Source organism: Oncorhynchus keta, unplaced genomic scaffold (assembly GCF_023373465.1).
Source record: "Oncorhynchus keta strain PuntledgeMale-10-30-2019 unplaced genomic scaffold, Oket_V2 Un_scaffold_30379_pilon_pilon, whole genome shotgun sequence".
NCBI lineage: Eukaryota > Metazoa > Chordata > Actinopteri > Salmoniformes > Salmonidae > Oncorhynchus > Oncorhynchus keta.
Genome location: NW_026290910.1, coordinates 197,319 through 212,748, shown reverse-complemented (window position 1 = coordinate 212,748; position 15,430 = coordinate 197,319). Strand labels below are relative to the sequence as shown.

Here is a 15,430-nt window from a genome sequence, read left to right as displayed (position 1 = left end):
CAAAGCAGAATTACTTTCCCATTGTTCCTCAAAATGCAGTGTGTGATATACCTTTGTAGCTCTGAGTCTCTACTTTTATCCAATGTAAAAAACACTATTTCAACTTTTGCTACAAGCCCAAATCCAGGTGGTGAGTCACATATATGGTATAGTGGACCTGATTGGGACTTGGCTGGGTTAGCTAGTAGCAAGCTATTTTTGTTGGAATCTTGACAGGTCTTAATGAAGATTGGCAAATATAAGTGTAAAGCAAATATACAAATTGGCTCTGAGTGTATAAATTATTAATTAAATTATGCCTCTGCGTATTGGACACAATATGTACACTACATGACCAAAAGTATGGACACCTGCTTGTCGAACATCTCATTCCAAAATAATAGGCATGGAGTTGGTCCCCCCTTTGCTGCTACAGCTTCCACTCTTCTGGGAAGGCTTTCCACTAAATGTTGGACCATTGCTGCAGGGAGTTGCTTCCAATCAGCCACAAAAGCAATGAGGTCGGGCGAATAGGCCTGGCTCGCAGTCGGCATTCCATTTCATCACAAAGGTGTTCAATGGGGTGGAGGTCAGGGATCTGTGCAGGCCAGTCAAGTTCCTCCACACCGATCGCGACAAATAATTTATGTATTGACCTCGGTTTGTGCACGGGGCATTGTCATGCTGAAACAGGAAAGGTCCTTCCCCAAAAGTTGGAAGCACAGAATTGTCTAGAATGTCATTGTATGCTGTAGCATTAAGATTTGGAAGTAAGGGGCCTAACCCAAACCATGAAAAACTGCTGTTCCTCCTCCACCAAACTGTACTGTTGGCACGATGCATTGGGGCAGGTAGCGTTCTCCTGGCATCCGCCAAACCCAGAATTGTCCGGCGGACTACAAGATGGTGAAGCATTATTCATCACTCTAGAGAACGCTTTTCCACTCCTCCAGAGTTCAATGGCGGTGAGCTTTACACCACTCCAGCTGACGCTTGGCATTGTGCAAGGTGATCTTAGGCTTCTGTTTGGCCATGGAAACCCATTTCATGAAGCTCCCGACAAACAGTTATTGTGCTGATGTTGCTTCCAGAGGCAGTTTGGAACTTGGTAGTGAGTGTTGCAACTGAGGACAGATTATTTTTATGCGCTACAGCACTCAGCGGTCCCATTCGGTGAACTTGTGTGGCCTACCACTTCACGGCTGAGCCGTTGTCGCTCCTAAATGTTTTCACTTCACAATAACAGCACTTACAGTTGACAATGGCAGCTCTAGCAGGGTAGAAATTTAACGAACTGACTTGTTGGAAAGGTGTCATCCTAATATGGTGCCACGTTGAAAGTCACTGAGTAAGGCCATTCTACTGCCAATGTTTGTCTATGGAGATTGCGTGGCTGTGTGCTCAAGTTTATACACCTGTCAGTAACGGGTGTGGCTGAAATAGCTGAATTCACTCATTTGAAGTAGTGTCCACAAACTTGTGTATATATAGTACAGTGGGGCAAAAAAGTATTTAGTCAGCCACCAATTGTGCAAGTTCTCCCACTTAAAAAAGATGAGAGGCCTGTAATTTCCATCATAGGTACACTTCAACTATGACAGGCAAAATGAGAAAAAAAATCCAGAAAATCACATTGTAGGATTTTTAATGAATTTATTTGCAAATTATGGTGGAAAATAAGTATTTGGTCACCTACAAACAAGCAAGATTTCTGGCTCTCACAGACCTGTAACTTCTTTTTTAAGAGGCTCCTCTGTCCTCCACCTGTATTAATGGCACCTGTTTGAAGTTGTTATCAGTATAAAAGACACCTGTCCACAACCTCAAACAATCACACTCCAAACTCCACTATGGCCAAGACCAAAGAGCTGTCAAATGACACCAGAAACAAAATTGTAGACCTGCACCAGGCTGGGAAGACTGAATCTGCAATAGGTAAGCAGCTTGGTTTGAAGAAATCAACTGTGGGAGCAATTATTAGGAAATGGAAGACATACAAGACCACTGATAATCTCCCTCGATCTGGGGCTCCACGCAAGATCTCACCCCGTGGGGTCAAAATGATCACAAGAACGGTGAGCAAAAATCCCAGAACCACACGGGGGGGCCTAGTGAATGACCTGCAGAGAGCTGGGACCAAAGTAACAAAGCCTACCTACCATCAGTAACACACTACGCCGCCAGGGACTCAAATCCTGCAATGCCAGACATGTCCACCTGCTTAAGCCAGTACATGTCCAGGCCCGTCTAAAGTTTGCTAGAGAGCATTTGGATGATCCAGAAGATCGGGAGAATGTCATATGGTCAGATGAAACCAAAATATAACTTTTTGGTAAAAACTCAACTCGTCGTGTTTGGAGGACAAAGAAGGCTGAGTTGCATCCAAAGAACCCACTGTGAAGCATGGGGGTGGAAACATCATGTTTTGGGGCTGTTTTTCTGCAAAGGGACCAGGACGACTGATCCGTGTAAAAGAAAAAATGAGTGGGGCCATGTATCGTGAGATTTTGAGTGAAAACCTCCTTCCATCAGCAAGGGCATTGAAGATGAAACGTGGCTGGGTCTTTCAGCATGATCCCAAACACACCGCCCGGGCAACGAAGGAGTGGCTTCGTAAGAAGCATTTCATGGTCCTGGAGTGGCCTAGCCAGTCTCCAGATCTCAACCCCATAGAAAATCCTTGGAGGGAGTTGAAAGTCTGTGTTGCCCAGCAACAGCCCCAAAACATCACTGCTCTAGAGGAGATCTGCATGGAGGAATGGGCCAAAATACCAGCAACAGTGTGTGAAAACCTTGTGAAGACTTAGAGAAAACGTTTGACTTCTGTCATTGCCAACAAAGGGCAAATAACAAAGTATTGAGATACACTTTTGTTATTGACCAAATACTTATTTTCCACCATAATTTGCAAATAAATTCATAAATAATCCTACAATGTGATTTTCTGGATTTATTTCCCCTAATTTTGTCTGTCATGGTTGAAGTGTACCTATGATGGAAATTACAGGCCTCTCATCTTTTTAAGTGGGAGAACTTGCACAATTGGTGGCTGACTAAATACGTTTTTGCCCCACTGTATATATTAGCTGTTAGACAAAACCCAGGCTGTAGTGAAACCTCAATATGACTAAACTCAAAAAGGGACTCCGTATGCAACAGTAAATTGCTCCTGACTTTTCAAACATTTGCTAATAAACAGCATCCTATTTGTACACATTTATACTGTACTTGGTGGTGGAAACTCTACAATTCAACGCATGCACTGTGTACTGTTTGATTTTCATGCTCTTTTGAAATTGAGACTGTCATGTGACTGTTTTGCAAAAATGAATAAAATATGAAATTTGTATTTTTGGCTGCGTTCTGATATTTTTCAGTTGTCAGGGAGAGGAAACAGAAGTTGGTCTATGCTTGATCAACTTAATTATCCTGAACATCATAAACATTTATGATTCAACATTATTACTATTCTGACTGCACCCCTTTTCCCTTTTCTCTTAAAGACATCCTGGCAGAGAGCATTATTTTTGTACAATTAAAAGCTAGCATATTCATTGTGGTAGTGTGACATTGGTGACCGGTGTGATATACTTACTAGAATCGGGTAACTGTCCTTACCTGAGACCTGAAGACTTGTGTTAGCTCCCCCAAGCAAGCTCATACCCAAAGGCTTTAACTCAGCAAGCTGCTACAGTCTAGTGGTTGGAGGCCACATTTAGTCAGGTGAGTCATCACCTCAACATGCAGGGCATTTGTTCACACATGAAGGAGAGACAGGGTAGCACTGTCCTGCCATTAACCCACTTCTTTTATTCCATTTTCCATAGCTTACTCTGTTTTTGTTCGGATATTTATTAAACAACGCATCAAACAGTGCTTGTTGTTGAGCTTGTTGCGTCAGGTACATAATGATTCAGCAGCAGACAAAGCATTCAAACCAAGCTCCGTCATGGCCTGGCACACATTGGAGCATTTCGTGCAAGTGGGTGCAGATATACTGGAAAACAGTCATGCGGAACAATCTAGCGTCTTGATTGGTTAGTACATTGTGTGACAGACGATTCTCCTGGCAAATCAAAAGAGCAGCAATTCTGCGCAGATCTCTAAACAAGTCGTTGACAAACGAGACAGAGACTTAGATCAGTCGTTATGTTTGTAGCTAATTTATATTTGTATTATTTGCATTGCAAGGGGAAGTATTGGAACTCGTGGTTATGCAATATACTGGAATTGGGAAAGAGAAGACAGACAATTTTATAGTTTAAGCTGAGTGATGTGAAATCTACATGTCTTTACGCAGCTAACGTTAACTAGCTAGAAAACATGAACCCAACAAGTAAAGATATGAAAGGTGAGTGTTTTTGTTGTCATAACATATCGGGCCCTGTTCAACAGGCTGTTACGGACGTGTTTTCCTGGTTTTGTTGAATATAGTCGACTAGGGGTACTGCAAATACGACATTCCCGTGTTTGTGTTTCCCGGAATTAGAAATTGATCAATCATTTTTTTCCCCTCAATGTCCGTGCTAGCTACAGTAGCTAGCTATTTAAAATGATCAGTAATACTTATTTTATAGCTCTTTATCAATCTGATGGAGGTAACGTTATATAGCAAGCGTCCGACAGCGAGATAAGATTGTCTTTCTTTTGAAGTAGCTAGTCATATTTTTTTGTTGGTTTCATTGGGATTCGCAATAGCCGGCGCCAACAGATAGTTTTAGGCTGGACACATGACATTTAATCTTATAAAAACGTGTTCATCGCTTCAGCCATGGAGCCCAGTTAAATAATATTACCTTTTGGCCCAGCTGTTTGCCGTCGTTTTTAAATAATCGCGAAATAACAGGCCTTCTTTTAGGGTGGTGCCAACTCCTACTAGTTATATTGATTATGGTGGCACGAACTCACTTTCCCATAGTTACATTTCCCGGTATGTTGGCAATGAGACCAACCCTGGTTAAAGTAATAGGCTTACCTCGGGAAACGTATTATTAACAAGGTTACGGCTCCTTGGCGAGCTCATTGTTTGTCTGTGTATATGCATTAGCGAAGGCTGGGGTATGCCCTTCAGACGTTAAACATTTTCTGCTCATGGTTAACCAGATGTCTCTTCAGAAAAAGGTGTAAAACCTAAACAAAATGCATGTTCCTGTCCTATTTTTCAAGATGTGGCAGATTTAAAAAGCCAGAATACATTTTTTAAATCAAGAAATAACCTTTTTATAACGATTTTTTTGTTTGTAATTAGTGCTGGGTAATTTAATATGCGTCAATCTAAAATCGTAGGGAGTGAATACTGCGCAGATTCACTTGATTTCATTGATTTGTGGATCTGTAGCAGTTGCTACATCAGATTATGAGCCGAGCAAGTGTCTCGAATGAGGTATGTAGTACACACAAAGCCAGGCAGGAGCAAGAGAGCTATAAACCATACTCTTTTTTTTGCCTTATAAACCCTACACCTAACAGTCAATCAAATGTATTTATAAAGCCCTTTTTACATCAGCAGATGTCACAACGTGCTATACAGAAATGTTAACCCTACATATAACCTATTATCCTTAACCCTAATTCTAGGTTAGGGTAGCCTATAATACTTTTAGAAAATACTTTAGTAATAATATTATCATAATAAATATCATATAGTACTAAATAGCATTTTGATTATTTTGTTAATCAAAATCTGTCTAAGCATTTTGCTGTTTTTAAATATTTATTATTGCAAGGCAGAAGACTTGATAAACAAACCACATTTTATGTTTTATTTTTCAAATGTAGTTTGAACTCGGTGACCTAGTAACCTATGTGGAAGTCCAGGAATTGGTATGGGGCAGGTTTGAGACTGATCTAAGGAATTAACATCACAAATATACTATTTCTCAGTTGCCTCACCAATGTCTTTATGTGAATTAATGACTTGCTAAATATTTCCCATAGACTGCAGCATAAGACCACAAAGAATCAGTTATAGGTTACAAGCAACCCTATAATTCATATGAAATAGCATGCAACCAAAGACTATATGTCTCATATTTTTCTAAAATGGTCACTCATTACTTTACAGTTAGCTATATATTGTGTATTAGGCCTGTGTTGTGTTTTGGGAGAGCAAGAAAATAGTGACCATAGCAGGTATTGAACCCCGGCCAAATATTCAGTAGCCAATATTCTCAACCCTGGTACACAGACATTATAAAAAATAATCTTAATATCTCTCGTTGAGAGTAAACAGCCTCGGAATAGAGAAGACATCTTTAAGCCTGCCAATAAATGCATCATGCAACCGTCGCGAGAAGGCAGTGTTCCCTGACGTCACAAGCTTTTTGCCGGAGCTTGTTGAGTCGGCTACTTGTTCGAGAAGGCAGAGCGGGTCGACACTGGTTGATGAATTTTAAAAGACATTTTTGTCGACCAGGGGTGACTGAATTAATGTTCAGGCTTATTGATAAGTTATAGTAATGAAGTATAATATCAAAACATGAGCATAAAAACAGTTAATAATAAACATGAATCATCATATTACTTCACAGTAATCTGGGACATAAAAAGCGCGCAGGGGAGTGGTGAATTCAGGGAGAGACCCTATCTTCTGAAATGTAATTTGTGGTCTTATGCTGCCGTTTATTGGAATTATTTAGCAACTGCAGTAGTGCTGAATAAAATGTATATCCTTACTAAAGTAGTAATTACTCAGAATTGCAAAATATAAAATGTTCTAGTTCATTTGATCACTTACAACCATAAATAACAATTTATAGCATAACAAACAATGAAACTGACACAAACCAGAAACACCTACATTTAGTTAATTATACAAATATTTTTATTTATTTAGATGGGTGACATTATCTGCCAAAGTAACACCCCTTAACATATAAACACAGACACTGAAAATGAGCTTTTAAAAAAAAATCTGGTATCTCTCAATAGAGCCTTTGCTGAGCAGTTTGTTTTCAGGAGTGGTCTGCCTGCCATGTCATCAGAGAAGGAGATCTGCGAATAATGAAAAGTGAACAAGTTATTGCCACGCTTTCACATAAACTAGGCCTCTATGTTTACATTTGAGCCATTTAACAGACTTTCTTAGCGAGCTACTGTTTGTTCATAACGAGCAATGGATAGTTTTTGTGTTTTATAACTAACTTAGCTCTCTAGGAGTAGCTTTATCATTGGTTCCATTTCCTAGATTTCCTACTAGTGGGAGTAGTCAGTGAGGCCCTCATAAAACTAAACAGTTAAGTCACTACTTATTGGTAAAGTACTGAATACAAAATAAAATCTGGTGAACCCATGTGCCAGTGATATGGGTGCATGCCTACCCAATGAATTACACAACACAAATAGGCTACACAGCTGTTGGTGTTTAACAGTAGTTAGTGATGCACCGATATTACATTTTTGGCCGATACCGATATTTTCCTTGCCAAAAGACCTGATTCTCAATTTTTATTTAATTTAAAAAATAATGTTTTTAAGCATTCTAGTACAGTTAAATAGTTAAAACACACACATATGTGGACACAGCAGTGTCACTACAGTTCCTGGTTCGAATCCATTGAGAGTCCCATAGGGCGGCGCACAATTAGCCCAGCGTCGTCCGTGTTTGGCTGTAGTAGGCCGTCATTGTAAATAAGAACTTGTTCTTAACTGACTTGCCTTGTTAAAGGTTACACACACGAACACCATACTGACCAAAAAGTTATTTAGTTGGCATTTACATATTTCCCCATTTCCAGTCAAACATAATCAAAACCTATTTCTTTCACTTACTTGCTGTGCTGTTTCATTTGTTCAGTTGTTTCATTCTCAACCAGGACTTCTGTGGAACGCTGTTGGGTCTTTGCATGTCAAAAAAGACATGTCAAATAAGCTTGTTGACCAATCAGGACCTGAATATGACTTCACATCACATAATAATTTAACGTATTTGTTACATATTGATTACACTATCACACGTTAAAAAAAGATGGCTCATGGATGCAAGCAATGTTCTTCCCCTAAAACATAGCAAAATGACAATCTGTTTCAGTAGATATAGTTGGCTAGCTAACTATAAGTGTAATCTAAAATGACCTTAATTTATAAGACAGTTCTTATTGATTAATGGTGGTCAGACCCATCTATGTGAAGCTAATCATGATAATAATTAGCCACAATAGTGGAATTTGCAGTTAGCCTTCAAAATAAAAGTATGTTTTTAAATTATTATTTTTTTAATTGAATTTTTTATTTTTTTTACCTTTATTTAACCAGGCAAGTCAGTTAAGAACATATTCTTATTTTCAATGACGGCCTGGGAACAGTGGGTTAACTGCCTGTTCAGGGGCAGAACGACAGATTTGTACCTTGTCAGCTCGGGGGTTTGAACTCGCAACCTTCCGTTTACTAGTCCAACGCTCTAACCACTAGGCTACGCTGCCGTAATCGAATATTATATAAAATCAACGTAAGACAATAAATAGTTAGTTTGTCAAATCTGTTGAAATCACACTGGCTGTATTATACTTTAGAATTGCATTGGGGTAATACTTATTTCCCTGTACAGCCTTAACTATGGATTGTGGCTCAATAACATGGGGTATTCGTCTACTCAGTTACACCCAGAGAACATTAGCGTAGTAGCTCTTATTGCGGGACTCTGAAACCTCTGAATTGAGCCACATTTATTGTCAACCTACGTGTATTGAACACTCTCCCTAGGAAAACAAAACTGTGGATATTTTGGAGTCTGAAAACTCTGAGGAGGATGTTGGTATAAAAAAAAATATTGGTCCTTCTGTAGCTCAGTTGGTAGAGCATGGCGCTTGTAACGCCAGGGTAGTGGGTTCGATCCCCGGGACCACCCATACGTAGAATGTATGCACACATGACTGTAAGTCGCTTTGGATAAAAGCATCTGCTAAATGGCATATATTATATTTTGGGTATTGATTAGACTGATACCCCATTTCATTGATCCCCAATCCTTAGGTAATATGAATGTCAGTACACACAATAGGCTGACTCGGGAGGAGATTTCACACAGTCACAGTCTCGTGATGAGAGCTTCAACGCTAATATTTGTGTAAACTCTTCACAGTTGTGTTCTGTGGGTAGACTGATACCCCATTTCATTGCTTCACATTCCAACCTTGTTTAACATTATCTAGTCTAAATATGGCATGATTCCACTAATTGTAACCTTCTGCGTCACTTTCAAATAGGTGCTTTTTATGTTGAAGGCAAACTGCAAATGCCACTATTGTGCCTAACCCTTATTGTGGCTAGCTTCACAACACATAACCAGGTCCGGTTGAGCATCACTAGCCAGATGAAGCTAGCTGACTGCTTTATAACGTTAGTTTTGGGCAACAGCTGCCTAGCTATTTATTTTCATGAACTGAAGTTACATTTCAATAGGCGAACAACAAGTGGCTACCTAGCTAATAGTTACTCACAAGGATTGCTAAGAATAATGATAATGACTGCAGTTTCTATTAGTCAAAGGTACAAAGCTAAAGCTAGCTACCCCAGAAGTTGCGATCAAACAAATAATGCTTAATTACTAACACGGTATTTCAAACACGTCATTTGTGGCCGGTGTATGCTTCTTTGTACAGCTTTGACAGTACTACTGATAGTAGTGGTGGTGCTTGGCTTGCATGCTTAAATTCAGAACACACAACATTCTATAATAGAACTGTTATTTGACGTGTCAAATTAAAAGCATACTTAATGCGTCAAATAGTGTTATTGTCAATTTAGTGTTTTTTGACGTGTGTCTTTTTTGACACGCAAAGACCCAAGCGGCGTTCCATAGTATAATAGCAGTAACTCTACTACTGTGTAACTCCGGTAGGGCTACATCTGAAAAATAGCCCAGTTGGTAGTGTGTACCGGTGCTCGACCAGTTGCGAAAGCCAACATGACCCAGGACAGAGAATGGTTGATTGTCGAGGGCAATGAATGCCATTATCTTGGCATTAATGGGTTTCACCTTTGAGTTGTGTCGCTGAAATTGTTTTACTCTTTCAAATGACTGCTCGACTTGTTGACTGCTCGATGCAGACATTGTGGGCTAGGTTAGGAATGCTGTGTTGCATGTGTAGCGCAAACATTTTACATGGATATGTACCTACGTTCTATAGGTATGCACGTTAGCTTTGACATCGGTTTTCCACATCGGCATTAAAATAGACATCAGGCCGATAACTGATGCTGGCATTTTTAGCTATTCTCGGCCGATTCCGATATATCGTGCATCCCAAACTGTAGCAGCTGTGGTGTTATGACAGTGTTCCTCCAAAGCATTATTTATTGTAGTTTGAAAATGAGCTGCATAATAATATTCTGTAGTGATATGACTAGCTTTGCTGACACATAGCTACAAAAAGTCCTACATGCAAGAGGACTGGAGGAAATGAGATGTTCACAAAGTTTTGTAGCTATGTAGCTAGCTCCCTACCTTCAGTCAGCAATAGTTTTGTAGCTCCCTACCTTCAGTCAGCAATAGTTTTGTAGCTCCCTACCTTCAGTCAGCAATAGTTTTGTAGCTCCCTACCTTCAGTCAGCAATAGTTTTGTAGCTCCCTACCTTCAGTCAGCAATAGTTTTGTAGCTCCCTACCTTCAGTCAGCAATAGTTTTGTAGCTCCCTACCTTCAGTCAGCAATAGTTTTGTAGCTCCCTACCTTCAGTCAGCAATAGTTTTGTAGCTCCCTACCTTCAGTCAGCAATAGTTTTGTAGCTCCCTACCTTCAGTCAGCAATAGTTTTGTAGCTCCCTACCTTCAGTCAGCAATAGTTTTGTAGCTCCCTACCTTCAGTCAGCAATAGTTTTGTAGCTCCCTACCTTCAGTCAGCAATAGTTTTGTAGCTCCCTACCTTCAGTCAGCAATAGTTTTGTAGCTCCCTACCTTCAGTCAGCAATAGTTTTGTAGCCCTACCTTCAGTCAGCAATAGTTTTGTAGCTCCCTACCTTCAGTCAGCAATAGTTTTGTAGCTCCCTACCTTCAGTCAGCAATAGTTTTGTAGCTCCCTACCTTCAGTCAGCAATAGTTTTGTAGCTCCCTACCTTCAGTCAGCAATAGTTTTGTAGCTCCCTACCTTCAGTCAGCAATAGTTTTGTAGCTCCCTACCTTCAGTCAGCAATAGTTTTGTAGCTACCTACCTTCAGTCAGCAATTAAGTGTTGGGGAAGCTGCTCTGAAAGCTACCAATTACTTCACACTAGAAGAAGCTGCACCTAAAGCTACTCTTAAGAAAAATATAGTTCATTAAAGCTGCAATATGCATCTTTTTGAGTGACCTGAACAAATTCACATAGAATTGTGTGTTATAGATCTGTCATTCTCATTGAAAGCAAGCCTAAGAAGCGGTATATCTGTTCTATGTGTGCTATTTATAAACATCCGGTTCTTAAGTTTTGTTTTTGCGTCTTTAGTTTTGTACACTAGCTTCAAACAGCTGAAAATGTAATGTTTTGTGTTAATGAAAGTATTTTTCTGTGGTTTAGATGGTAAAGTGATTCTCTACACTATACATGCTTGTTTTGTCACATAAACTGAAATTCAGCGACCTATTTGAATTTTAACAACCAGGAAATGGCGGAGTGATTTTGGCATAGTGCATCTTTTAAAGTAGATCACTACAGCCAAACTACTTTGATACATTTTGGTGTCTAAATCTGAAATGTCATAGACTACAAATTGATCACTCTGGAGTCAGATGTTAACAGAATTTGTAATTTAGTCTATTAAATCCAAAAACTATGTTTCAAGTTAGAATTTGGCAGGTCTGATGCCTACTTCACCCATATGTTCTGTTGCACGTCGCTACACCATTACCTGGCAAAAAACACTGAAAACACTGCAAATGTTATTTCGTTTAAAGGGATACTGAGGGATTTTGGCATTGAGTCCCTTTACTTCCCCAGAGATGAACTCGTGGATAGAATGTTTGTCTATGCTTGCGGTTTTCAAGGAAGTTGCTAATTAGCGCTGGCGCAATTGCTAACTAGCATCAACGAAATGACTGGATGTCTATGGGTATATGCTAGCAGATACCCATAGACTTCAAGTCATTATGCTAACCCTGGTTAGGGGTTCGTGAAACTACCTCTAACCTTCTGCATACTGGACAGAGAGAGACATAAAAATGGTATCCACATGTTAATCTGACTGGGGTAGTAGATCTCAAAGTATCTCTTTAACTACCACCACGCTACTGCAAAACGTAGCTAACTACATGTAGTTCCACTAGCAATTAATTGGGTGGGAAATGGTTTGAGATAAAATGTAGGCTAGGCTTGGCGAGTCTGTGAATTTGTGAATCTTCCCTCAGGCATCATGGACAAGTCATCATACCGTTTGCTGCGGCTTCTGTCCTTGGCATGGCTGGCCTGTAGGCCCACCTGTAGTAAGTGTACCACTACATTTCAATAACAATTTTTGTTATTAAGTGCTGCTTAGCAGGCGCACTTTTCCACAGGGACAGACAGTCTGATATGTTTTGATTCAACCTCTCTGCTGCACATAAACCCTAGAATGAGCGGCCTTCTTCCTTTAAGTTTAATGATAGTGAGCTTTGTACTGACCCTGTTTCCAAATAACCATGTTTCCAAATAACCATGAAAACAACCATATGGACTTTTCCCTCTGTAAAATTCACCATGCATTTCCTAGTAGCATTGACTTGATGCATGGGTTTTCTCTAGGTTCTATCACCACCTATGGAACAATAATCCCACAATCTCCATCGGTGGAAATTGGGAAGGAATTCACCGCCACATGTGTGCTCTACAAATCTGCTAAAGCCACAGCGGAGGACATCTACTGGAAGTTGAAAAACGTCACAGTGCCCAAAGAGCAGTACACCAAGATAAATGACTCGGCTGTTAGCGTGACCATCACCATCACCAATGAAACGGCCAACTGGTTACTTTGTGAGACGAAAGGGTCTCCCTTAAACCGAAATCAAGTAATCCATGGGATTCTATTGACCAAAGGGTGTAAGTATGCCTCCAATGATTTCACATCAACTTTAGGTTATTTCATATCAAAAGAAAACAAAATGTCCACGCAAGTATTTTCCTCTAATATCTCCATTTAAATGTAATTTCTGAGTAATTCATTTGGATACAAGTGCAAACATTTCATACAGAAATACAGTGAAAATGTATCCAAAGGATGCCTTTGTACTGATATTCACGAAAATGTAACGTACACATTCATTTTATTTTTACATGCACTAGTACTGTGAAATGTCTTGCTTGCTCTTTCCCAACAATGCAGTAGTACTATTAAAAAGTAAAGTAGAACAAAAGAGTAATAGAAATAAGAAGAACAATAAAGTAAGGAAGCTATATGAAGGGTCAGTGCCAATACCATATTTACTAGGGGTGTGCCGACATGGCCATACTCGTGTTCGTTATCGTATCTGTAAATTGACAGTTGACAATCGGATCACATGATACTTGGGATTGGAAAAAGAAACTGAAGTGTTTTGATATTCCTAAGTATATGTTCGTAAAATACCTCCCTGGGGCCAAGCTTCCTGCTGTCCAAATCAAATTTCTTTATATAGCCCTTCTTACATAAGCTGATATCTCAAAGTGCTATACAGAAACCCAGCCTAAAACCCCAAACAGCAAGCAATGCAGGTGTAGAAGCACGGTGGCTAGGAAAAACTCCCTAGAAAGGCCAAAACCTATGAAGAAACCTAGAGAGGAACCAGGCTATGTGGGGTAGCCAGTCCTCTTCTGGCTGTGCCGGGTGGAGATTATAACAGAACATGGCCAAGATGTTCAAACGTTCATAAATGACCAGCATGGTCAAATAATAGTAATCACAGTGAACAGGTCAGGTTTCCATGGCCACAGGCAGAACAGTTGAAACTGGAGCAGCAGCACCCCACCCACTTTGCCAAAGCACAGCCCCCACACATATTGCACTTTTACTTTCTTCTCCAACACTTTGTTTTTGCATTATTTAAACCAACTTTAACATGTTTCATTATTAATTTGAGACTAAATTGATTTTATTGATGTAATTATATTAAGTTAAAATAAGTGTTCATTGTTCATTCAGTATTGTTGTAATTGTCATTTTTTAAATTTATTTTTTATACATATCTATGGGTCTCTACGGTGTTATATATAAAAAATCGTCCGATTAATCAGTATCGGCTTTTTTTGGTCCTCCAATAATCAGTATCGTTGAAAAATCATAATCTGTCTTTTTTTCAATCGCAAAGAGTGGTATCCAGGTTTTCTTAACCATCATGTGTACTGCCCACTCATTTCCCTGAGGCCATCTCAGTGAGGGAAAATCACAACAGTATTGTTGAGGCCCTGGTGAAATTATTTTCAATGTTTGGACTTCCATGGGTAGTGCAATCACACCGAGGTTCAAAGTTCATGTCAATCACACCGAGGTTCAAAGTTCATGTCAAAGGTCTTCCAGCTAGTGCTACAACAGTTGGGTGTAACCCACTGCCCCTCTGGAGCCTACCACCCAGAATCTCAAGGTGCTCTTGATGAGATTTCATCAGACTTTCAATGTTGAGTTTACAGCTTTGAGTTTGAGAGACTGAGATGAAGGGTTCCCTCTTCTGCTGTTTGAAGCAGGTTTTAGTCAGAATGAGCTCGTGTTTGGACATCATGTCAGAGGTCCTTTTGAGCTTACTGAGAGAGAGGTTGTTGCAGGGCAACACCTTAAACACAAAAACAAATCTGTTTGAGCTCGTTAGTGCTTTTTGATACAGATTGCACCACACCAGTGAAAATCTGGAGAAGGCACAAATTAAAGTTTGGTTTGATTGAAAGACTTGAAACTGCATTTGAGGTGGGTGACCAAGTCCTGGTTTTGTTGCCCTTTCTGGGTTTTAACGTTTCAATCTTCCTTTTCAAGCCTTTACCCCATTGTAATTTTGTTTTACTATCTGGAGTACATCGCCACAGGAAAAAAATCCTGGCTGTGTCATTTCAACATGTTGAAACCATACTTCACCCGCTACGATCGGGCAGAGAAGTCGATGGAAACCGGTAGTGATGTTCTTCCGAGAGACACTGCTGTCACCCTTGACTATAGTCTTCCTCAATAGCATGAGGAAAGTCCAATACACCCTGTGCCTGTTGGACGGTTAAGTAACTCAGAGATTCTAGAAGACTTGTCTCCAGAGGAAAAAGGCAACATTGTTGCAGTACTTTTAGTATATCAGGGTTTATTCTCAGATGAGCCAATTCAAACAATTCTACTAGAGCATGACATTGACGTTGGGGACTCTGCCCCAATCAAAGAACATGCCTATTGAGTGAACCCTGAAAAGAGAGAAAGTCTGCAGCGAGGCAGAGTTAATGTTTGAGAATGACATTGCAAAACATGGCAACAGCCCGTGGAGTTCGCCCTGTATATTAGTACCTAAGGTGGATGGGTCTCTACGGTTTTGTTCTGCTTTTCACAAATCTAATGCCATCG

The 15,430-nt window shown here is 39.9% G+C and overlaps 1 protein-coding gene across 1 annotated transcript in view; it reads left to right on the top strand.

The window, feature by feature from the left end:
* Nucleotides 1-4,110: 4,110 nt before the first annotated feature.
* LOC118385560 (interleukin-6 receptor subunit beta-like) overlaps nt 4,111-15,430 on the top strand; it is a 44,701-nt gene continuing 33,381 nt past the window's right edge. Inside the window, exons 1-3 of the mRNA XM_035772791.2 lie at nt 4,111-4,330; nt 12,297-12,371; nt 12,670-12,963. Coding sequence (XP_035628684.1) covers nt 4,303-4,330; nt 12,297-12,371; nt 12,670-12,963 — 397 coding nt within the window. The 5' untranslated portion in view covers nt 4,111-4,302. The remainder of the gene's footprint in view (nt 4,331-12,296; nt 12,372-12,669; nt 12,964-15,430) is intronic.